This window comes from Leptonychotes weddellii, chromosome 4 (genome assembly GCF_054177405.1).
Source record: "Leptonychotes weddellii isolate Sample4059 chromosome 4, ASM5417740v2, whole genome shotgun sequence".
Lineage (NCBI taxonomy): Eukaryota > Metazoa > Chordata > Mammalia > Carnivora > Phocidae > Leptonychotes > Leptonychotes weddellii.
This window is the reverse complement of record NC_138372.1, coordinates 31,305,153-31,329,045: the sequence shown is the minus strand read 5'-3', so window position 1 is coordinate 31,329,045 and position 23,893 is coordinate 31,305,153. Positions and strand designations below refer to the sequence as shown.

General features: G+C 59.9%; 1 protein-coding gene across 7 annotated transcripts in view; it reads right to left on the bottom strand.

Moving 5' to 3' along the window:
- Positions 1 to 561: 561 nt before the first annotated feature.
- PTPRF (protein tyrosine phosphatase receptor type F) overlaps positions 562 to 23,893 on the bottom strand; it is an 85,884-nt gene continuing 62,552 nt past the window's right edge. For 2 of the 7 annotated variants that reach the window (XM_081818255.1, XM_081818260.1), the window contains 22 exons: positions 21,455 to 21,481; positions 20,003 to 20,120; positions 19,336 to 19,914; positions 18,599 to 18,696; positions 18,192 to 18,445; positions 18,009 to 18,102; positions 17,175 to 17,390; positions 16,712 to 16,866; positions 13,909 to 14,024; positions 9,934 to 9,966; positions 9,083 to 9,180; positions 6,252 to 6,375; positions 5,933 to 6,108; positions 5,088 to 5,207; positions 4,672 to 4,826; positions 4,304 to 4,589; positions 4,039 to 4,217; positions 3,694 to 3,820; positions 3,360 to 3,485; positions 2,942 to 3,096; positions 2,716 to 2,851; positions 562 to 2,294 (listed from right to left, as the gene is read on the bottom strand). In XM_081818255.1, coding sequence (XP_081674381.1) covers positions 2,226 to 2,294; positions 2,716 to 2,851; positions 2,942 to 3,096; positions 3,360 to 3,485; positions 3,694 to 3,820; positions 4,039 to 4,217; positions 4,304 to 4,589; positions 4,672 to 4,826; positions 5,088 to 5,207; positions 5,933 to 6,108; positions 6,252 to 6,375; positions 9,083 to 9,180; positions 9,934 to 9,966; positions 13,909 to 14,024; positions 16,712 to 16,866; positions 17,175 to 17,390; positions 18,009 to 18,102; positions 18,192 to 18,445; positions 18,599 to 18,696; positions 19,336 to 19,914; positions 20,003 to 20,120; positions 21,455 to 21,481 — 3,441 coding nt within the window. In that variant the 3' untranslated portion in view covers positions 562 to 2,225. The remainder of the gene's footprint in view (positions 2,295 to 2,715; positions 2,852 to 2,941; positions 3,097 to 3,359; positions 3,486 to 3,693; positions 3,821 to 4,038; positions 4,218 to 4,303; positions 4,590 to 4,671; positions 4,827 to 5,087; positions 5,208 to 5,932; positions 6,109 to 6,251; positions 6,376 to 9,082; positions 9,181 to 9,933; positions 9,967 to 13,908; positions 14,025 to 16,711; positions 16,867 to 17,174; positions 17,391 to 18,008; positions 18,103 to 18,191; positions 18,446 to 18,598; positions 18,697 to 19,335; positions 19,915 to 20,002; positions 20,121 to 21,454; positions 21,482 to 23,893) is intronic. The other 5 variants (XM_081818256.1, XM_081818261.1, XM_081818258.1 and 2 more) reach the window with 3 other exon arrangements.

Here is a 23,893-nt window from a genome sequence, read left to right as displayed (position 1 = left end):
GCCTCCACCGGCACGTGCCATCTCTGTCCTCCCAGCAGGGGAGGCGGCGAGGGAAGGGGAGGGGAGGGTGGGGTGAGGAGTGGCAAAGCGCCTGCTCTTTGCCTGGGGAGCTGGGGTCCCAGGTGGGTTGCTCTTGATACACACTGGGGTCTGGTTTTCAGGGTTCGTAATGCTCCTTTCAGGAAGTGAGCACCAGGGGCACCTGGGTGGCTCAGTCGTTAAGCGTCTGCCTTCAGCTCAGGTCATGGTCCCCGGGGTCCTGGGATCGAGCCCCGCATCGGGCTCCCTGCTCAGCGGGAAGCCTGCTTCTCCCTCTCCCACCCCTGTTGCTTGTGTTCCTTCTCTCTCTGTGTCTTTCTCTGTCAAATAAATAAATAAAATCTTTAAAAAAAAAAAAAAAAAAAAGAAAGTGAGCACCATGCTGGGAGCCCCACCTGCCACACATACTCAGGACAGCCTCACTGTCCCCTTCGGAGCAGGAAATCTCCAGAATCTACCCCTAGGTACTGAACTGACAGAGCCCACTCTTTAGTTCCAGAAAGAGCTGAGACAGAGGCCCGGTTTGTAAGAAATCTTGATTATTCAAATTTATTACCATCAAGAATTATGCAACGATGCTGTAGTTCTCTTAACAAATAGAAAACAGACTGTGTACAACAGTGGACTCTACAGCACTAGCATCCACAAGGTAAAAATGAATGTTTCATCCAACATTACCAACCCTGGATTGTTGATCTTGACTGAGCCTAGCTAGATCTGGGGACGTCTGCTCCACGTCCCTCGGCTAAAACAGCTATGCACCCTTCCCCGCCCCCACTTACCTACCTAGATAGTGCTGCCCAGAGGCCCTCTCCCTGCCCCTCAGCGAGCCGAGAGAATAAGGATTGATTATAGTACCATTGAGAGAAGTCCAGTAGTCTTGCCACATTGGTTTATGAGGGCATCTTGAAGGAGTGGAAAAGAGGGACTCTCAGGGGCTTTGAAGACAGCTGCAAACCAGGGAGGGAAATCATCTGGCCCCTGCTCTGAGGACAGACGTGTGCTCCCAGGCCCACTGGCCTGGACCTGAAGGGCCAGCTGTGCCCCTGCTCGGCCCTGAGGTGTGCGGGGCGTGGTACACACCCTGACCTGTGTCAATCACCGAGGCCACACGGCCGGATCCACAGCTTACCAACACCACGCCATACCGCAATGCTGGGGACGAAAGCAAGGCTCTGTGGGCCCAGAGGTCAGCCCGGCAGCTCCCCTGGGAAGCCCAGGCACAAGGGACCACCTACCCTCTTGGGGGTTGGAAGCAGAGGCCAGGGGGGATGATTCTGTTTTTTTTTTCTTGGTGGGTTTTTTTTTTTTTTTGATTTTTTTTGTTTTGTTTTGTTTTTTTGTCTTTGCATTTTTTAACCTTTGCAAACACGATGGTGATGAGGAACGCCTTTGCCAGGCTCCCCGAGACACGTCTGTGGTTCTGGGCTGTGAATGTTCACACACACACACATGGGAACAGACAACTGGAGATGAGCGTTTCCTATCTCCTCCCCGCCCACCACTGTCTGTGGCGCCTCAAATAAGGCTCTGAAGGAAAAACAAAACAAAACTCAAAAAGAAAAAAAAAAAAAAAGTAGTCGTGTTTCCCCGCATTTGGTTGAAACAGGATCTCGTCTGAAGGGCTGGAAGAGCAGCGAGATCAGTGGTGCCTCCCAGGCCCACGGCTGGGCCTGCGCTCAGCCTGGTGGCCCCAGCTCCGCACGGAGGAAGGCATGTTCTGTCCTTCAGCAGCAAAAGTCATACAAAGAAAAAAGGATCCAAAGTGAACTCAAAAAAGAAAACAACTGAACCCCAACCCCCACAGCGGCCCATTCTGCAATTAAGGATTTGCAAAAGGAAAATCAGAGGGAAGAGGCTAGAATCCCTCAGTCTACCCCACTTGATGTATAAAAAAGGAGGTCCGCCCCCATCCCCACCCCATGAGAAGAAGCACGAGAAGCGCGGCAGTGGAACAGAGAGCTCGAAGCAGGCTCTGGGTGGGCCTGGTGGACAGAGACGGGCCACGGCGCCTGCCTGCCGGCCCACCCACTCGCCCAGGGGTGTCCCGGGCTCTCCATTCGGTGTGGCCATGTTCCTGGAACGCTGTGACCCCGCAGGAGGCGAGACGATGGTCGGTATGGCTCAGAGGAGCTGGGTCCCCTCCGGAGCCCAGGCAGGGGCGGCGGAGGAGAGGGGAGCGCTGGTTACGTTGCGTAGTGGTCAAAGCTGCCAAGGTACTCCAGGGCCGCACGATAACACAGCTGATACTGGTCCTGCCGGGACAGGGGGCTGGTGAGCCGCAGCCCGGGGGGGGACGCTCCCGACACACCGGCCGGGGGCACTCCCGCCGCAGCGGGGAACCCCGGGCAGGTGCTAGCCCCAGATGTCGGCCCCAGGTGGCGTCCAGAGAACCCGGAGGGGCCTCTGAAGGCTCAGCTCTCCCCCTCTCCCACTGCCCTGCACCTACCTGCCTCCCCCCAGCCACCCCCATCATGTTTATATCTGCGCCCCATAAAGGCTGCTGTCCAGCGCTAGCCGGGAACCAGGCACACTGCCGGTGCTCAGTGCAGAGCTGCGGAATGGGGAGCATGTCCACTCGTCGTTGCTCTGCGCCTCACGCAGAGCGACGGTAAATGTTGGCAGCTTGTGCCGGTGAGGGGCTGGGCTCACGCACCAGCCGGCGGGCCCGCGTACCTCCGTCTGCACCATGGCCGGGCGCTGCGTGCGCAGGGTCTTCACGGTCTGGAACATGTCGACCACGCCCTCATAGCGCATCCGCTCCAGGACGATGCTCAGAGTGATAAACACGCCGGTGCGGCCCACGCCAGCGCTGCTCAGGGACAGCACTGGATCAGGGGTCCTGCCCCCCAGGCCCACGGGCCCCGCGCCCTCCCCCAGCCCTCCACGGGGTCAGCCCTACCTGCAGTGCACCGTGATGGGCCCGTCCTGCCCGAACTGCTCCTTGGTCTTGTGCACCTGCCCGATGAAGTCGATGAAGCCCTCACCCGTCTTGGGCACACCCTGCTCGGGCCAGTCTGTGAACTGGAACTGCCGGATCGTCCTCGACTGCCCATCCTGGAAGAGGCGGGTCGGGAACACGGTTAGCACGTGTACCTCACGCTGCAGCCCTACCAGGCCAGATGGGCAGTGCAATAACACATGTCCGCAACCCATGAAATCCTGACACCCGAGGCCCCCGAGAAAGGTGCTCATGCCCCCCACCTACACCCTCACCTCAGATTTCTGCAGCTTGAGCCAGGGCACCACCCCACACGTACTCGGGCAACGTTAGAGACACGCTTTCATGCAAGCATATGCACCCCCCTCGCCCCACTTACCCGGGCGTCCGTGACCTTGAACTCACGCAGGATGTACTGGGGCATGTTGTACTCGGCCATCGGGTCAACGACAAAGTACTGGTAGCGAGCAGAGCGCTCTGCTGGCCAGTACTGGTGGCATTTCTCCTGTGGACAAAGGGCCCGGCCCCCATGAGCAGGTAGGGAGGAGAGCTCCAGGTTTCAGAGGAGTCTGGGGCAGGACGCCGCAGGTGGTGAGAAGGGGGTCTGAGGCTCTGCTGAGGGGAGGCTGGGTGTGAAGGGAGAGAGCCATGCAGGGGTGGTGGGTGTGCTCCCAGGTGTGGGAAGGGCCCTGGGCGGCGGGCGGGGCGCTCACCCTGCCCATCTCCCGAAGCCTGGTCAGCATGACGATGATGGTGGAGTTGTGCTCCCATAGCATGCGCCAGAAGTCCTCGGTGCTCTCTGCCAGAGGCCCCTGTGTGGCTATGTAGGCCTTCTGTTGTCTGGGGTGGACAGAAGACTGGACATGCTGGAGGTGCTGCTGCCCCCTGAGTCTCCCCAAGACTGCCTAATCCCTTGGAGTCCCACTCAGATCGCCTACCCCTCCTCCGGGAAGCCCACTCTGATCTTCTAGGCTGGCCCTACTCTGTTGTGCCCCCAACTAGCCAGCTGCAGGCCTAGGCCCCCGGAGAGCGTGGTGGGCAGTCACAGGCATGCTGACCTATAGCCATCCAAGAAGCTGGCATTGATGTAGTCCGAGCCCTCCACGCCACGGATGGGCTGCAGACACACACGGGTCAACTCATAGGGCATGATGTTCACCAGGCGATTCTTGAACTTGTTGCAGGGCAGGTTGGCGCTAATGAAGCGGGATGTGTGGGCCTTGGAGCTGGCCAGCAACTAGACAGAGGGATGGGCTGGTCAGGCCTGGCTTCTTGGCGGTGGGGGGACCATCCCCATGACCCAGTCCAGGCCCCTGAGCCCACCTTGAACTCGAGCTCCATGGCGGTCACACTCTCCCCAGGAGGCACTTGGCCCAGCTTCTGGATATGGGCATACAGGCTGCGGGCAGGCACCTCTGTGTGTCCACACGTGGCGGCCTCCAGCAGCGCCTCGTGGATGAACACATACTGGTCCTCGGTCTGCACCATATAGTTCCGCTGTGAGCGCATGCACGTCACGTGGCCGTAGATGTCCACCGTCTTCTCGTGCTTCATCCGCTCCAGCATGGCATCGATCACGATGAAGCACCCCGTGCGGCCCACGCCCGCGCTGCAGGACAAGGGCTTGGCTTGGGGCAGAGGTCCAACCCCCCTCCCGCCCCCCCCACCCCTTGGTGGCAGCCCCTTCTCACCTGCAGTGCACCACCATGGGCCCTGCATCGAGCGGGTTGCAGGCCTTGACCCGCCGCAGGAAGGCCAGGATGGGGGTGGGGTACTCGGGAACCCCGTGGTCTGGCCAGGCCATGAACTGAAACTGACGCAGCTCCCGCTTCTCACTGGAGCCACTCTGGGGAGAAGAGTACGGAGACACGATGGGACGGGGCGAGCATGTCTGCCATAGACTGTGGACAGGACCTCTGACAGGACTCAGAAGCCAAGGAGGCGGCCTGAAGGAGCTTGAGGCGCTGTTTCTGGTCATCCCACCCGTGGCTCCGGCTGCCCCAGGGCGCTCACACGCCTCTGAGCCCCCACTTCCGGCACCAAGTTCTCGCTTACCCAACCCCAGGACACTGTGCTCAGACCACTTCCGGACAGGGCAGGGCCATACCTTGTGGAGTGCGAAGGTGCGCACGGTGTAGGTGGCCAGCTCCACTGTGTCCAGCAGGGTCACCTGAATGAGGCCGTACGTCTCAGTGCCCCGGGCCGGCCAGTACTGGTCACACTTCACCTACAGAGCGACAAGTGGGGCAGGTGCAAGGGTGCTTAGAGGTACCCAAAGGCTCAGATAGGCGGGGGCCCTGGGGCAGAAGGGCAGGAGGTCTAGCTGACCTGGCTGCAAGGCCCCCAGCCCTGAACTCTCAGACCTGTGATGCCACCCCCCTCACCAAACCACATCAGGTTCTCCTGCTACGTTGCCGTTCCTGCCCCAGCTGGGAGAACGAGGGCCGTAATTGAAAATTATTTATTCATGACCAGATCACACCAGGCACATTTTCTGCCAAATTTACCCATAACGTTTATGCGCCATTTTCAAGCTCTGTAAATTTTACGTTCCAGTCGATGCTTTGCAGTGCGAAAGCAGATAACAGCAGCTCTTTCCACTAATTAACTCAGGAGATGTGTTAATGCCCCAGGAACACTCCAGCATCTGGGGAACACGTGAACATCCCGGGAACATGCTAGCAACTGGGGAACATATTAACATTCCTGGAAAATGACAACATCTGGTACAACATATTAATATCCGAGGAACGTGCCAGCGTCTAGGGAACGGGCCACATCCCAGGAATACCCAGCAGCTGGGGAGCATGAGAACACCCCAAGAAGACAAGAGCACTTGATGCGTCCCTTGGGGAACTTTTGACAGAGACAGGGAAAGGTGCCTGGAAGTCATTTGGTGCCTGAGTTTCTCCCACCCCACCTCCTGGCGGGAAGGCCCCCGCAAGGTCCTACCCGGGACTTCTCCTCCAGCCGTGTCATCATGACCACAGTAGCTGTGCGCTGTTCCCACACCATCCGCCAGAAATCGCCCATGGTCTCAGGCAGAGGGCCCTGCGTGGCAATGTAGGCATTCTGCTTGCGGTAGCCGTCGATGTAGTTGGCATTGATGTAGTCACTCCCTGGGACAGCTGGGAACAGGAAGGGGCACAGGAGAGCATTATCCCCGAGCCCCTGCCCAGCCCACCATACCTCGGCACACCCCTGGGGCTCCTGGGATGAAGTGTTGCCCCCGCCAGCAAGGGGGCGGGAGGGGGCGCTGCGCTCGGCTCACCGTCGATGGAGGTAAGGATGACTCGGGAGTGGTCGTAGGCAATGACATTTGCGTAGCGGTTCTTGGGCTTGTTCACCTCTAGGTTGGAATTCTCCCATGTGAACTGCTGTCCAGGGTCAATGGACTATAGGAAATGGAGGAGGCAGATACAGCAAGCAAAGAGCTGGGGTCTCCCTACTCCCCCCAAGACCTGGGCTGCCAGGTGGTGCCCACATGGACCAGGGGCCCTTCTGACCATGGCACCAAATCCCCTTGCCCAGCAGAGCGGTCGGGGTCGGATGGGGGTAGGGGACAGTCCCTCCAGCCCTGCCCCCAACTCATGAAATGAGTACAGACCAAGATGGAGCCATGGCTCCCCGGGTCATGCTGTACCCGACACCGCTGCGGCTTCTGGGCACCTGCTGCATCACCCTGTCCAGGTCTCCTCCTACCTCCCTGGCCGTTCCCTCTCTGTCTCCTCTCCTTCCGCCTGCCCTTCCTGCGGGCAGGGCCAGCACTCCTCCGGGGTTCATTCCTGGGCCTTCCTTGCACTACAACCTTGCTGGGGCCCTCATTTGCTCGTAGGGTCTTGCACTCACCTGCTGGAGCTGCCCGCGACCCCAGCCGCAGCCCGGCCCCCCTGAGCTCCCAAGCTGAATGGGCAGCAGCCTCCTGGGCAACCCCACCTGGGGGGCCCCACGGGCCCTGCAATCTCAACCCTTGCTAAGCAGAGATCATCGGCTTCCCCCCACACCCGGCTCTGCCACTGGAACACCGTCTCGGTCAAAGGCACCTTCACCCGTTTACCCCCAAACCCCAGCCAGAACCCTCAAGTCATCCTCAAAAACGCCTCTATGCTCCTGTTTCCTCAGTCGCCATGTCCTCGTGCTTCCCCACCCTCTCAGCCTGACCGCCCCAACTCGGACTTGGGCATCTCCCTGTCTCTTCGCTTTCGCCCCACTCTGACCTTCTCTGTCCTGTAGCCAGAACAACCCTCAGAAAGTGCAGATCTGATCATCATTCTCCTGCTTCAATGCCCCCCACGGCTCCTTATGGCCACAGATCATGATAGTGGAGTCTCAGTGAGAGCCCGCTGTGTGCTTGGCACTGTTCTAAGCACTTCGCATGTTTCCTCCCCTCATCCTCCCATGAAGCGGGCTCTATTATCATCCCCGTTTTACAGAAGGATATAACCCCAAGTTCTCAGCAGAGCACACGATGCCCTCCGTGTTTGGGCGCCAGCCTGTTAACTCTCCACAGGACAGCAGGCTCTGCAGCACACCCCGCCCCTCAGCCTGCCTTGGTGCTGTCGGCCTTTCTCCGCACATTTTGTCATGTTTAATACGAGCGCAACTGTCGTACTCAGTCGGTTATCTGTCTGAGCTGGCCTCCCCACTGCCTGAGCTGCCTGACGTCTCCACATCCCCAGCACTGAGCACGTGTGACGACTGACTGACCGTTGAAGGAGACAGAGCTATGGGACCCTGGCTGAGGGAAAGCCCACAGCAGGCCCGGGCAGGCAGAGAAGGCTTCTTGGAGGAGGGAAAGCTCACACTGGATGACAGAAGTGGGCAGAAGGTGAGAGGGGGAGCACCGTGAGCCTGGACAGCGAGGTGCAGAGTCTCGTGGAAGGAAGGGCAGGCGTGGGATGGGGGACTGGATGGGTGTGGGCAGAGAGCACAGAAGGCGCTCCGGGCCAGTGAGAGAAGTGAAAGCAGGGAGCATAATTCACCAACTTTGTTACCTCCACAGCAGGGCCTTACTGCAAAGCAGGCCCCCGGGGGTGCTCTACAGCTGGAGGTGACATGCTTTCCTCACAGCAGGCATGTTCATCAGTTTGGCGGCCAAGCTCAATTTCCTCTGCAGAAACCTGGCCCTCAGCCCTCGGAACCTACCTGGCCCTCAGCCCTCGGAACCTACCTGGCCCACAGCCCTCGGAAGGGGAATCCTGGGACCCCAGGGTACCACACACAGCTGACGGTGGACATCTGACTAGAGGGGGCAGACTCACAGGCTGGGCTGCGCCAGCCCACCAGTCACCTGTGCATCCATTATGGATTGAGGGCGAGTCCTGGGCCAGGCCTGGGCTGGGGGCAGGGGCAGCAGCAGGAAAGGAGCCGAGGCAGAACACCACCTCTGGGTGTGCTCCTTAGAGGAGGAGGGGCTCTCCTTTATCACCTCCTTCTCCAGCAGAGCCCTCCCTAGCTGGGCCGCCTGCAAGCCCTCAGACCCCTGGAGCCAGGACGTTGGAGCCCCCAGCAGGGGGCAGGTCGGAGTCAAGACCAGAGTGAAGAGAGCGCACGGAGGGCTGTGAGCAGGAAGGTTTGTGCAGCCTGAGCAGCGAGCCTGGAGGCCCCCGATTCCCCCGCTCTGTGACCCGTGTCGCTCTGAGATCGCATGGGAAGGCATACATGTGCAGGCCACAGGCTGTCAGGCAGGCCTGAGTCTGACTTCCGCTCCACTACGCACCAGCTATTTAACCTTGGGCAAGTCACTTCCCTTCTCCAAGCCTCAGTTTCTTCATCTGTAAGATGGGCTAATAAACGTACCATTTCATACTGCGAGGAGGACAGAAGGAGGGGACGCATGCAAATGGCCTAGCCTGGTCTCGCCTGCGGTTACCTCTTGATAAATGAGCTGTTCCTACTGATCCAAGTGTGTGTAGGGGCGACCTTTTGTCTGCTTCTGTTAGCATGTGGGCACGTGTCTGAGTGTTCAGACATGGGGTGCTTGAAAGGGCCTCTGCCAGGCCTCTGCCCTGAGGAGCGGAGTTCCCCACTCGCCACAGCCTGGAGCCCCCCCCCACAGCTGGGGCCCAGGCCAGGCGCATGGCAGGGGTAAGGACGTCTCACCTCATACTCCTGGGAGAACTTGAGGCCGTCGTTGGCTTTGAGGCGCTCGATGTTGTCTGCCAGGTCGGTGATGGGGATGGGCGGGTGGTCTCGCATACCTAGGGGAGGGGGCACATCAAGGCGGAGTCAGGGCGAGGCCAGCGCCGGGTGGTGGAGACAGCCCCGATGCATGTGATGCGCACATGTGAACACGTGTGACCATGGAGCACTCGGCACTGGTGGACAGCAGCACATGCGGCGACAGGGATGGTGGGGCACACAGCGGCCGGAGGGCAGGAGAGGACAGAGGCAGCGTGTGTGCGTGAGCACGTGTGAGCGTGGGGGGTGGGGGCACCAGGGCCCCGCCTGGCGGGTTCTCAAGAGGGAAACCAGGCTTCCTTCCTCCCGGGCTGGGGCTGGAAACCCAGGTTGGGGGTAGCTGCACACCCGGCCCACAGGCCCTGCCTGTGGGCAGCCCTCCTGCCCCTCACTGGCGCCAGTCACCGTGGGAGACTCAGTGACGTGGTCTCTACACCGAGCGCGTGGATGGAGTGGACATGGCAGAGTGACACGGAAGAACCCAGAGAGAGAGAAGCAGAGATAAGGAGGGAGATGGGGAGACAGGAGACAGGAGAGCCACCCGACAGGGTGTCGGATGGGGACTGGAGGCGACAGGGGCAGAGAGACAGGGCAGCGGCCAGCGGGAGGGAAAACAGGACTGGAGGAAGTTGTGGGGAGAGGAGGGTGGAGGAGGGGAGGAGAGCGGAGAGAAGGGAAAGAAGAGTTGAGAAAGAAGGGAGGCAATGGGGTGAGAAAAAGTTGGAGGAAACAGACACAGAAGCCAGAGTAGCCCCCGAACTCGGAAAACTAACTTGAGATATTCGGGCAACTGGGGACACTGGAACCTGCAGAGAAAGAAAACAAAAAATAGCGGGGCAAGAGAAGAAAGCCCATCAACCTTCTCCAGTTCAGGGGACACGTGGAGGGACGGAGCGGGAGCGGTGGCCCCACCACAGGGCCCCCAGATCGCCCCCTCCTGAGGAACGCAGGCCCATCTCCCACCCGGAGCAGAGCGCTCCCAACCCCCTGGGCAGGCTTGGGGAGCCTCTTTTTAAGACCAAATTCTAGATCCGAACCAACCCTCATCCCCTCTGGTATCAAAATTTGACCTTGGCTATTTTCAGATGATTAGGCGAAAAGGGAGTGTGCCTTCACATAGAGAGATGGGGCACGTATGGCCAGAAACGACAGGGTCAGTCTGCACAAGGATACGCAGATGACGGACTGTATTTTCTGTGGGTTTGAAGAATTTTCAGAATAAAGATTAAATTATAGGAGAAAAAAAAAAAAAAAAAGCTTGCCTTACTAAAAAAAATAGGAAGAAAACTCACCATGCCCCGGATCCCTCCCCACGTCCCTCCTGGTCCCAGGTTGTCTCAACAGTCCGGGGACCACCGTGTCCGGGGATGCCTCTCCCCACTGGCAAGCTCTATTCCTTGAGCTCTGCATCTCTGGTGACTCATGGCTGGCCGCTTCGGGACACCCCCATCCCTCTGCACTTGACCTTTACCCCACCTGTGCACCCCCTCTTCATCGCTCCTTTCCTCTCAGACCCCTGTGATTTCCCTCCAGCCCCGGCAGCCAACCCTGGGCCCTTAGCGGCTCAGCAATCCTCCCAGGCATGCCTGTTTAGTGCCCACACCCAGGCCACACCTTCCCTGATGCTCTAACCACTTTCTCCTCTTCGTGGAGAAAACCGGGGCCACCAGTCCAGAGCTCCAGCAGCACGTTCCCTTGCACCAGCTCCCCCCAACTCCCATCCTCTTCGGGCCTAGAGCTCAGGAAAGCATCCCCACACTGTTCCTCTGGGCCACGTCACACCCCCACACCCAGGCCAGGGTCTAGAGCTGGCTTCTGGGTTCTTGCCCCACAGGCGAGCATCGCCACCCCTGCATCTCAAATGCTCACTTGAAGGACCACCAGCTGTAAACAATTTCCATATTGGTAAGAAGAAAAATCCTTTTCCAACCCCATACCCCTCTCCTCTCTTGCTGTGGTCCTGCCCATCCTATCCCTCACACCCTGGCCTCTGAAAGGGGTTTCTCCACCTGCTCACTCCCCACTCACCGCCCCTCAACCCACCGAGATGCTTCTGCCCCCAGGACTCGGCCACCATGCTCTCTCCACAGTCGCCACTGCCAAAGCCAACGATCCTCTGGGTACACAGCCATTCCTGCCCGGCCTTGGCTTCAGGGACGCCCCACCCTTCCCATACTCTTCCTCTCTGGCCGCTCCTTCTTGATCTCCCTGGATACTCTTCATTCAGCCTTCCTCAACATTTCACCTCCTTCTTGGCTGCCCCCCGTTCTGTACTCTGGCTTTGACTACCACATGCTGCTCATCTCCCACGTCCGTAGTTTCAGGCGGGTGGCAGTGAGGAGGTACAGACCCGCAGACCCGGGTGCTGCCTGGAACCCCCCTGCCCATTGCTCAGCCATAAGCCCAAGCCCTGCGGCCTCCTCACACTGCCGGAGACTGCCCTCCACCCCCACAGCCACACTCCTCATCCAAGTCCTCGCCACCTTTCACTCACTCCCTGGCTTTCTAGTCTCCCAATTTCTCCCCTCCAATCTGACTTCCACACAGCAGCCAGCGCGAGATCTCCAAATCACAATTCTGACCCTGTCGCTCCCCTGCTGAAAACTTTCTAAAAGATTTTATTTATTTGAGAGAGTGAGAGAAGGAGCAGGGGGAGCAGCAGAGGGAGAGGGAGCAACACCCCCCCTGCTGAGCAGGGAGCCCCACGTGGGGCTTGATCCAGGGGATCCCTGGGATCATGACCTGAGCCGAAGGCAGATGCTCAACTGACTGAGCCACCCAAGCACCCTGCCCTGCTGAAAACTTTTAATGCTTCCCTGGTATCCTCATGATGAAGTCCAAACCCCTTAGCCTGGCACTCAGGTTCCTCTGTGGTGGTCCTCTGCCTACCCTCCACTCTCATCTGTGGGCTCTCGGTACCCCAACTCCAACGCTGCAGGATACCCAGTGCCTGTGGGCTGCTTCCGCAGTGCTGTTTCCACTGGAGGGAGCCCTCTCCCATCTCCCCGTTTGCCTGACTCATGCCCACATGGCTTGGCATCCCCTCTCGTCGGAGGCTTCTCTGCCCTCTAGGCCCCCAGCAGCCTAGACAGCTGATTCCTCACAGATACGATCGTGCTGGGTTGCAACAGCCTGCTAGGTGGCCCAGTGCACTTGCTGTCAGGATGCATGCCTTTGGACCCCAGGCACTGTGCTGTGAGGGAGCCCAGGCCAGGTGAAGAGGCCTCATGTGGCCGTCACAAGCTGACAACCCCAGGTGGGCTCATAGCTGACTCTAGCATCAACGAATGAGTCCTCAGAATTCAGGGGACAGGAAACTTTTCCATAAAGACCAGATAACGAATATTCTTGGCTTTGTAGACATATGGTAGATGCTAGTTAACTTTGCCTTTGTAGTGTGGAAGTAGCCACAGATAATATACAAATGAATAGACATAGCTATATTCTAATAAAGCTTTATTTGCAAAAACAGGTGGTGGGCCATATTTGGCCATGAGCCAAAGTTTGCTGATCTCTGCTTTAAATGATTCTAGCTCTCGGGGCGCCTGGGTGGCTCAGTTGGGTAAGTTTCTGCCTTCAGCTCAGGTCATGATCTCAGGGTCCTGGGATGGAGCCCCGCGTCGGGCTCCCGGCTCAGCGGGGAGTCTGCTTCTGCCTCTCCCTCTGCTCATGTTCTCTCTCTGTATCTCTCTATCTCAAATGAATAAATAAGATCTTTAATAAATAAATAAATAAATAAATGATTCTAGCTCTCAGACTTCCAGATGAGGGCCCAGACATTCTGAAATAGAGACAAGCTTTTCCTGCTATACTCCTGTCTGAATTTTTAATCCACAAAAACAGTAAGGGGTAACACATACCTGTTGTTGTTTTAAGCCATTAAGTTTTGCAGTCACTTAACATGCGCTAACTTAACTAGCTCACGTATACGTAAGTCCTGTGTGTATGTTAATTAATTCACTCAACTCAGTTGTCTGTGTGTCCATCTCACAGGTACCCCCTTAGAGCCCACTGCGTGCATAGTACAAGGGATGGTGATAAATAAGACACAGTTCTTGGCTCCACAGAACTTGGATTGTCACTGAGGCCATTCTCGCCCAGGGTGAGAGGTGTCATTGTGGAAGGAGCAGAGAGATTCTGGAAGCCAGGGGAGACCCCCAGGCCTGTGTGGGGGCTGAGGTGGGCTGGAAGACCTCACCTCGGGGAGCAGACTGAGCTGTGTCTCCTGGGGCATGGGGCGGGGGGAGGGGAGGAGTGACATTTTAGGAAGAATGGACAGCCAGAGAACCATGGGAGAGTGGCCGGAGAAGGAAGGGCAGGTATAGTGCTCTGTGTGGGGTCCCTGTGCTCACACAATTAAGTCTGGGCACCCTATCCCACCACAAGTGTCTAATGGGGCATTTCCCACCAACAGACCCCTCTTCAGTGCGGAAGGGACAAAATGCAGGTGCAGACGCTGGCCACCCTGTGGCTGGGATGTGGGCTCTGTGAGGGTCCTTAGCTCATATTCGGAGGCCTTGACCCAAGACGAGGCAGGGCCTAAGCAGCTGGGCCTCCCCCAAGAGGCTCTGGGGCTCCCGGGCTCCCGTGCAGCTGTTGCATATTGGAGCTTCTGTCACAGGGCACAGGGAGCGGGCAGCAGGAAGAAACAGGAGTAGGAAATGGGGGCACGAGGCCATGGGCTCTTGGTAGAGACTCCAGGACCTGCAGGCCTGGGCTGGGGCAGGTGGGCTGGGGAGCCACCCTACCTGGCGTCTGGTAGTTGAGCCTCCGCATCTCCACGGGGTCAGAGGAATGGGCCAGCAAGGAGTCCTTCAGCCCGACTGACTGCTCATCCTTGGACGATGGGGAGTGGGTCCTCTTCCTGGAAGGGCAGAAGGGCAGCTGGTGAGAACTTGAGGTCCAGGCAGAGGACAGAGACGGGAGGCGTGGCTGGCTGTGGCAGAGACCCTGTGTGTACGGCTCGGTCCCTCCCGCTGCCCCACCCCATCCTGGGGCCTCTGAGCACAGGGGGGTCAGTGGCAGAGCGGTTTAACACGGAGAACACAGGGTGGGGCGGGTGGGGACGCAGCAGGACTGGGGGACGGACGGAAGGCCAGTGCAGCAAGGGGGGAAGGGGTTGCAAAGGCTGGTGGTGCCTTCCAACAGAGGGCAGGTCACTCTGGGCAGTGGCTGCTGTCCCCAAGGCCGCCACAGCTGAGGCAGCAGAAGCCACCAGGAATAAACATGCAAACGACACACAAGCTACGCAAACATCACAGAGAGCCGGGCCCCAGTTGTCTGTCTCTCAGTATCAGGGTCAATGTCCAGAGCGGCAGGGGAGGGCCGGGGAAGGCGTCACCCTAGCTGGGCAGAGTCCTCCCTCACTGGCCTCAGCTCCCCTGTCTAGAAGGACAGGGTCAGAGACAGACTATGGGGTCTAGCTGCAGACGAGCATCCAGGAGCCGCTCCTGCTATGTGGACACAGGTGTTTGCGTAAGTGTGCACAAGTGTGTAAAAACACACACCTCCCACTGCCTTGCAGCCAGTGCTCTTTGCACACACGTCTCCTGCAGGGCTTAGGTCATCTTAGAGGACCAGAGCCTGGTAGAAGGCTCTGGGGAGCTCGGAGTCAGTCTGTGCACTCAGGGAGGGCAGTGAGGTCTGCACTATGCTTGCGCCCTGGGGAAGGGGCGTCCCCTGTGCAGGGTATGAGTCGAGAGAGTCACAGAGCCCACCCTGGAGCCTGCTGAGCTGACCAGACAAGCAGAGGCCAGGAGGCTTCTGGTCAAAGCCCCGCCCCTCCCTGCTGGGCCCGAAATGTGCACAGGGGTAAGATGTGAAGGGGGAGGTGTGTGAAGAGAGAAGGAATGACTCCTACCTTTCTTGTTTACTAGGTCCCGAAAGACAGGCAAGGACAGAAGAAAGGAATGGTCATTGTTTCTGCCAAGCATTCAGGCCCTCTTACGACAAGGGGGACGCTGAGGGACCTCTTTATGGCAGTTACGTGGCACTCACAGGCAGGGGTTGGCTCTCCTGACAGACCTCAGGACCCAGATGGGGTGGGAAGGAGGATGAGTGGGTGTGTGGGACACTCCCCGGGCCGCCCCCTGGTCTCCATGCCCTGGACCAGGAAAGCCTGTGCCTTATTCACCCTGGGAGGAAGGAATGAACTCTTCAAGAAGGAGGCCCTCGGTTCAGGTCAGGGCCAGGGGAGAAATGGAGCATGGAGCAAGAACTGCTATGTGGAGACGAGTTCAGACATACAGACCAACGTGGGTTCGCTGCAAGTATTCACGAACATCCCCTATGGGCTCGGCAGTGTGGTGGCTGCTAGAAACACAGGCCTTGGGATGTGCCCACTGGGGCAGATGGGGGACAATGTGGGGAAGACGTGGGGACCCAGGAGAGTCTCGTGGGTACCAGAGTCTCGAAGGGAGTCTTTTTTTCTTTTTTTAAATTAAGTTCTAGGGGCTTGAACTCACAACCCCAAGATCAAGAGCTGCATACTCTGCTGATCGAGCCAGCCAGGTGCCCCTGGAGGGGAGTCTTGAAAGATGCAACGGCAGCCGCTGGGTGGGCCTGAGCGGGACAGCTGCAGTGTGGAGGGGGCGTAGCCCTGGCCGGCGGGGGGACTGCAGTAGTTCAGTGACGATGCTGGGAATGGCAGGAGGGGCCAGACTAGCCAGGTGTTTGATCGTCAGGTGACAGAGGTCACCAGTGTTTCATTTTGGGAGCCACTAAAAAGTTTTAAACTGAGGGTGACAAATCTCTGGGGAGTACCTTTCAGGCTGGCACGTGGAGAGAGGGGGCGGCTCCAAGAGTAGGTGGCTACTACCACCCGAGAGAGAGGGCCGAGGAGCACTGTGTGCCAGGTGCCCAGCTATGCCCGCACACGTTGCCTTGGGGGGAGCCTCCGGGGAGAGGAGGAGCAAATGTAGCTATCCTCAGGACAGAAGTCGCAGGGGACCGGGCGGAGTAACAGGGGAGAGGGGGGTGAGGCTGGCACCCAGGTTTCCGGCTGCTAACTAGGTGGAGGGACCGGTCCCTTGTGATAGGGACTGCAGGGCAAGAAGGTTAAGGAGAAGGTTCGAGACACACTGAGTCTGGGACAGCTGTGGGTGCTGTGGTTACCCCAGGAGATCAATCAACGTGTGCCAAGTGAATGTCCATGGATGTGTGGGCCTGCCGCTGGGTCCGGACCTCTCGAGGCCTAAGTGGGAGAGCCAGGCTGGGGAATCACCTCAGGATGGTGGCAGAGCGAGTGCTGAAGGTAGGAGACCAGGGAGGGCAGTGTCCTGAAGCTTAAAGACAGACATGCTCACATCCACCGAAACAGAGAGACAGATGGATAGACGTGCCCAGGGATGCAAGTGAACCAGCCCTCTGTGAAGCTTTGGCTCCTCGACACACCCAGGTTACTGCTTCCGCTGTTCCGGGCTTCCCACTGAGCCCAGGAGCTGGGATGCAGGCCGCTGCGGCTGCCCCGCACCTGCAGGACCCATGCCAGAAAGGACCTCCGAGCCCAGGGGAAGGTGGCTGTCCCCCCGGAGCCCTGAGTGCAGCACTCACCTCTTGAACAGGAGGATGGCGATGACAATGAGGATGATGAGGATGACCGCCAGGACGGGGCCTGTCACCCACAGCATCTCAGGCTCCTCCTGCTGCTGGGCTGGTGTCACCTGGACCACGATCTCATCGGAGTAGGGGCTGGAGGCATAGCGCTTCTGTGGCCCAGTGGAGGAACAGAACGGGTGATGCGCTCAGGTGACATCCCCCACCCTCTGCCCACCAAACCCGGAGGAAGGGCTCTGGGGCTGGGCTACGCTGGGCTCGCTGGGCTGGCTGCTAAGTGGCTGACCTGAGCCTGGCCAGCTGACTAAGTCTCTAGAGCTGGATCAGGTCTGGCCTCCTGGGTCCTTGGGGCTGATGTCTTTCCAGATAACCTAGTGCAGGTCTGGGGTCTCTGGGGCAGCCCTAGGTCTGGGATCGGCCCACTCTCGGGCTGCTGAGAGCCCAGGCGGCTAAGGCAGACCTGGTCCATGGGTTCCTTCAGGGAGGCGAGCACAAAGCACTGATAGCTCAGGTCCGGAGACAGGGGCCGGTTGTAGAAGCCCCGGTAGCTCTTCTTGTCCCCCAGGGTGAAGGTCTCGGGGAGCACGTCCACCTGAGCAGCCACGTAGGGCTTCAGCCGCTCTGCCTGCCGCCGACGTCGCCGCTCCCCACCGCCCTGCTCGATGGCCTCCAGAAGCTGACAGAGCAGAGCACAGGAGTCACGTCCGACCTCAGACCATGTGCCGCTGGACCTGTGGCCTCAGATGCCTTCTCCCTGGACTGAGACCAAGGCTCACCCTCTGTGTAAAGGGCCCGAGCCTGGCCTGGTCCACTGTCCTCGCGGAATAACGCCACACACCAGCACACAGCAATGCCACCCCCCCCACGCACCCCCCACCCTAGTTAGAAGAGGGCCTCTGGGCCACTTGCCCACCCCCCCCACCCCCACCAACCAGAGAGGGCTGGCTCCACATATCTGTGAGAGCAGGATAGGGAATTCCCAATATGCTGGGGGTTCTACTCCAGCCCCACGGGACTGCCCCAAGTCTCTAGGGCTCAGGAGCCTCTAGACCTGCAGAGTGGTCTCTGCTTCCTCCTGTCCTGGGGGATTCTCAGCAAAACCCTCCAGGGAGTCTCTGTAAGCCTTCTAGGAGTTTCCTGAGAACTCCCAGGGGGCCGCTTCAGAGTCCCAGAGAGGCCCAGGCTGTCAGCCAGAGCAGCCAGACAGATTCCAATTTGGGGGTGTCCCTGGGGCTGCAGCCAACCAGTGCAATGGGGGCTGTCACGAGTGGTGCCCCATCCCATCCGCGGGCACCTCGTCCAGCTCTAGCTCCTCGGGGGTGCTCCATCTCGGGGCCAGCATGCTCCCGCCCACACGGTCCACGGGTACCACCACGATGTAGAACCACCTGGGCGGGCAGAGTGGGAATCAGGGCTGTCGTCATCCATGCTCGCGGCCCCGGCCCTGCCTCTCCCCCGCGCGGCCTTATCTGCACACCTGATGAGGGAGGGATCCTGCACGTGGGGCATGGAGAGGGTGAAGCGACCGTCCTCTACATAGGCGGAGGCGGGCAACGGCTTGTGCGGCAGGAGGTCCGGGGCCGTGCGGATGGACACGAGGTGCTGCAGGCCCCCGGCGCTGCTGCCACGGCTCATGAGCACAAACGAGTACTCTGTGTTTGGCTGCAGGTCTGCGATCAGCTTCCGCATGGAGTGCCCGTCCACCTCCACACTCTGCCCGTTGTACAGAATCTGGCGGGGAGAGGGACAGGCAGTGCGCAGAGGTGAGCCTCCCCATCATGGGCCCACGGGGCGGGGCAGGTGTGCGTGCCCAGCCGGGAAGCTGCGGCACCAACGCCCACACGTGGGACCGGAGGAACAGCCCCCGGCAGGGCCCTCACCCACCTTGAAGGGTACAGCTGACTTGTAGGAGTCGGGGACCTCCCAACTGAGCAGCACAGACGTCTTCATCGCGGCCGCCACGCGGAAGTTCTTGGCAAACACTGTGGAACACAACGGCGGGGGGAGGGGACCGTCAGCTCTGGCCATGTAACTGGGCTGGGGAGAACGGTTCCCTGCCGGGAGCAGGTGCCGGTCAGGGCTGGGGGTCAGGAATGGCTGCAGAGGCCAGGTACCCCACTCCTAGCCAGCTTCCAATCAATCACACAGCTCAGCTCTCAGCCCAAACTCCTCTTCACAGGGAGTACCGAGCTGGGCAGATGCCACAGGACCCACGGTCGGGATCTCCAGAGGTGCTGGTCAGTGACCAGATGTCAGTGGGATTTGGTCATGAGCAGCCTGTGACCCCACACCAGAGCACAGTGGAGCAAGTTCACTAGAAGTCAGTGGGTCAGGGCCTTGAGAGATTAGTGTCCCACACCCAAGCATGGTGATGCAAAAGAGATCAGCGGGTCAAGGTCATGAGAGATTGGAGTCGCACAGCAGAGATCGGTAGGTTAAGGAGAGCAGAGGTTAAGGGTCGCACACTGAAACCGTGGCGCCTGTTGGCTAGAGGTTAGTAGTCACAGTCATGAGAGACTGGAGGGTCACACAGCAGAGGCTGGTGAATCACAGTCACCAGAGGTCAGTGGGTCAAGGAGAGCAGAGGTCCCCAGGTGCGGCCACATGCCCGCAGCACACACCTTGCTCCACGGGCATGGTCCGGGACTGGATGCTGGGGCTGAGTGGGCCGGCGCCTTTGCTGGTCCGGGCTCGGACCTTGATGTCGTAAGTGGTGTCCGGCTTGAGGCCGGAGAGCGTGAGGCGGGTGTCGGCGGTGAGGTTCTGCAGCTCCTGCTGGCTGTTGATGTCACGGTACAGCACGGAGTAGCTGGTGATGCGCCCATTCCTCTCCGCCAGCACCGGCGGGTCCCAGGTCAGCTCCGTGGTGGAGGTGGTCAGCCCTATCACTCGCAGGTTTTGGGGGAAGCCGCTGGGTATGTCCTCGGGAGTCGTGACCTCCTTCTCGAACTCCTCTCCTAGGCCAGCCCGGTTCTTGGCGGCCAGCTGGAAGACGTAGGTGGCTCCCTTGTGTAGGCCGATGACAGTGAAGTGCTGTCGGTCCTTGCCAAAATCCATGACGCTGGGCTCTGCCTCGTCGGCCCGGCGGTACTGCAGCCGGTAGCCCAGCAGCTCCCCGGGGAGCTCCTTGGGGGGTTGCCACTGCAGCAGCGCGGTGTTCATGGCCGTGGTGCTGACCATCATGGTGGGCCGGCCTGGGACTGAACAACCACGCGCCGGGCTCTGGCGCCGCCCACCTGCCCGCCCCCCCCCTCCCCCCCCCCGCTCTATCGCTGACCCCTCACTCACCTGCCCCCGTCGTTGCGACAATTTTGGGCTTGCTGCGGGCACCATCCCCCTTGGTGGTGTAGGCGGCGACGGTAACGGAGTAGGTAGTCTCTGGGGTCAGGCCGCTGATGGTGGTTTCCTAAGGAGGAGGAGGGGCTCGTTCCCATCACCGAGGAGCGAGGAGGCCAGACCGTGCCAGCCACCTCAGGACCTCAGCTGGCAGGGAGTCTCTGGGGCACACGGGGCCAGAGGTCCTGGGGGCGGCGGGGCCGTGCAAGGCTGGACGCTGCCGGATGCAGGGCAGGCGGGTGGGATGTGTGCCCAGGAGGACCCCGCCCATCCCAGGAGCTGCACGCCGGGAGCAGACAGCTCCCTCTTCCTTTCAGGTAAGAACAAAGGCCACGCTGTTCCTCTACTCCACTGCGCCGCGAATGACACCTCACGAGGTCTGTGCACAGGGGACACACGGGGCGAGCACCTTGCACGGCTCCCGGCACGCATGTGCACGCAGCCTACAGCTCCCGTGTAAGCAGGCAGAGGGCCACCGCGGTGCATGCGCCATGCACACACCCGTCCACACTCACACCCACAGGCAAGGTGGAGTGGGTCAAGGTGCTCCCCTGCAGGACCAGGTCAGGGCCCCGTCTAACCTCATGTAGGAATGGGCTCTGTGAACACCGCGTGCCTCGCAATACCTCGTGAGACGGGGAAGAGAAACGAGGACAGAAAACCCCCACCGTGGGGAATTACTTCCCCTGCTGTCTCGGGTGAGGCCTAAGGAGTCAGCCAGGGCAGGGTGTCCCAGCCTCGGCAGGCCCCGCCTATGCCCATCTCCAGCCGAGGCATCACTTCCAGACATGCGGAGGAACACCACAGGAGGCCAAGCCACGCCACACGGGTGGGGGGGGGTGGGGGGAAGAGTGGGAAGAATGGGGGGGGACCACCGTGCGGTGGGAACAGAGCTGTCACCACCAACCCTGGTGTCCCTCCAGCTCCGGGTCTCAGGTGGGGCCACTGCAGCCACCACTGACCCCTCGCAGACACCCTCCTGCCCCAGCTGGAGGGTGTCCCAGGGCTGGGGCCCCAGAATGCACCAATGCCGGAACCGGCTCCCCAGATTTCCCTCCCAGCCTGGGCCCGGGAGCAGGTGATTTTTCACTCCAGAGATCAATAAGGCCTAATGATCAGGATCGGATTTAACTGCATCCCCGTCTGGCCAGAGCAGGGGCCAGGCCCTGGTCGATCACAAACACTGGCCTGAAACGGCTGCTCGACAGGCGAGAAGTTAAGGATTAGAGGAAATGCCAATCGCTGTTCAGCTCGCCGCCTGAGCCTAAATGCCAATTTTCTCCGGATGTGGCTGGTGCCCCGCGGACCTCGGCGGCTCAGGCTGGGGGGAAGGTGGGGGAGGGGAGCGTCCCGCGAGCCCAGCCTGACCCAGGTCTCGCCCGCGCTCGCACACCTGTTACTTACATAGTCCTCGGACTCCTCTGGCCGCCACTGACCGCGGGAGGGAGAGAAAGGGAGACAGGATGTGAAGGACTCTGCAGCGCGCCTGGCCCGGGCAGGGCACAGGGAGGGCACGGGCCTCTACAGGGCCTGCCCATGGGGGTATCACCCCAGGACCATTCCCCATCCGCAGATCCCAGCCCATGCTGTTTGCCAGGGCTGAGGAGGGGAGTGAGACTGGGAGGGCACACAGCCTGATGGGGAAGGTGGGGGGGCACGGCTCCAGGACACACAGGGACCAGAGAGCGCCACCTACAGGTGCTTTGAGGGAGAGGTCACCAGACATGGGGGAAGACACCCTACTCCTCTGGCAGAGTCTGGCCTGGGCCAGTCCCGGCCTATGCCTATTATTGTGGTATGATTATTCAGTGTCTCCTTCCACTTTCCCAAGTCTCCCAGTTGGAAGACAGATTACGCAGCTGGCCCAGGCAGGAGCGTAGCCCAGAAGAGAGCTGCACCGGGGCCAGGAGGGGGGCGGGCAGGCTGGCCAGCAAGATGTTGAGAGTGTGAATGCCAAGCGTGGAGCCTGGGCCCTTGCCCACAGGCACAGGGGAAGCACTCAAGATGCTGTTCCTTCCTGGGGGTGCCTGAGATCTCACTGCGGTGGGAAGGCATATTTCAGGGCTGTCAATGTCGGTATTTCTTGGTACACTCTTCTTTAGGCCACAGTGCGTGTAGGTGCACTAGCTGGACAGACGGGGAGTGAGGTGTCCCTTCTGAGGTCCTGTGGCACCGAAGGGCTGAGGTTGGCCAGTGTCCAGCACCACAGAGGGACCATGGGTCCTCTGGCCCAACCACCCTCGAAGTGCGGCTCTGGCCTCTGTCCCCTGACTCCAGTTCCTCCTGTTCTGGGAAGCTCTGTTGGAAAGGTCTTACAAGAAGCGTGGGACAGAATATGGCAAGAGGCCATCAATGGGTCCCAACTGGCCGTGACCACCTTCAACAGTGTGGCTGGGCCCACCTCTGCTCTAGCTTCCTTGTTGGGGCGGCGGGGCGGGGTGGGGAAGACTCTTGCTATCCACGCCAGGCCTGGGCATGAAGTCCTCACAGAGCACCCCTCCCGTGTCGGAGGCAAAGTGAGGGAGGAGAAGGAAAGACAAAGTGGATGAAGCAAAATGGAGGGAGAGAGGACGGAAGGGAGCAGCGGAAAAGAGAAAGGCGAAGAGACTGAGGCAGGCACAGTCAGTGGGAGGAGACAGAGAGAGGGAGGAAAAACGTACTGTGAGAAACAGATAAACCTGAGATGGAGACATACATAAAAGGTGACAGGCCTGGCTGCACACTCAAGGGGGGTGTGACCCCTGTGCTTCTTCCAGAACTGATGGGGGCCCCGGGCTAAGCAGCTGGGGCTGCTGGGTGAAGAGGGACCGGCTGTGGAGTCCTGGACGGGGTGGTCAGGGGACAGCTGGGCCCTGTGGCCAGGCTGGGGACCAGGCCCTCCACCTTCAGTTGGCCTTCCTGGAGCCCCGGGTTCATGTCCACCCCGTCACAGCATGTCTGAGGCCACAGGGACAGCGTCCCTCCTCCTGTGGCCCAGCTCCCTTCCAACCACTTGGAAGCAGAAGGGGGCACCTGAAAGGGTGGCTCTGAACCCCACTGGCTGCAGCTGTGCCTTGGCCCCCAAGGATGGGAGGGGCTGGAGGGAGCCCATTCCCGGGATGTTTCTGGGTGGGTGTGTCTGTGGAGGCTCCAGGAGGAGTCCTCAACCTGCCCCAGGAATGCACATGTCCGCCTCCTCCACCCCGGTTCTCTCTCAGCGCTGGCCAGGCTGAGAGGAGGAAGACAGCCCCCTTGGGCCAGAGAGGAATTTTGGCTGAGTGCTAAGCCCAGACGGAGGCATGAAGGCCCCATTTGTCCGTGTGGGTGAGCCCACCCTGAGCACAACAGCATGGAGAATACAGGGTCGGTCCCTGCACCTCTGGGCCCTGCCCAGGGAGGGGGGGAAAGCTGGACAGGGCGGGCATGTGGGCTCTGAAGGGAATCTGGGCTCCTTCCCCCAGGGCTGGCTCAGTGCTGCCCACTGTGGATCCCCTCCCAGGGGCCCGATTCTGGCTAGGGAGACCTTGAAAGCAGACCACACCAGGTGTCAGGACTCTTCGGCAGAATATTTGGGGAGGAAACTCGCCATAGCAATTACAGCTTTTTTCAGGAGTCCAGAGACTAGGTTTCCTGTCCAAGCTCAGCCACTGACTTACTTACTGGGAAATTCTGGGCCATTCACATAACCTCCCAGTATCCCAGATTCTTTCCGGAATAGCAAGCCAGTGCTCAGGATACCCCGGGGACCTTACCCCAAGTGCACAGAGGAAGACATGAGGCTGGCTGCCAGGCCCACACCTTGAGTGTAAACACCAGGGGCTGAGCCATTCTCCTGGGGGCCAGGCCCAGAGCAACAGCCCAGCC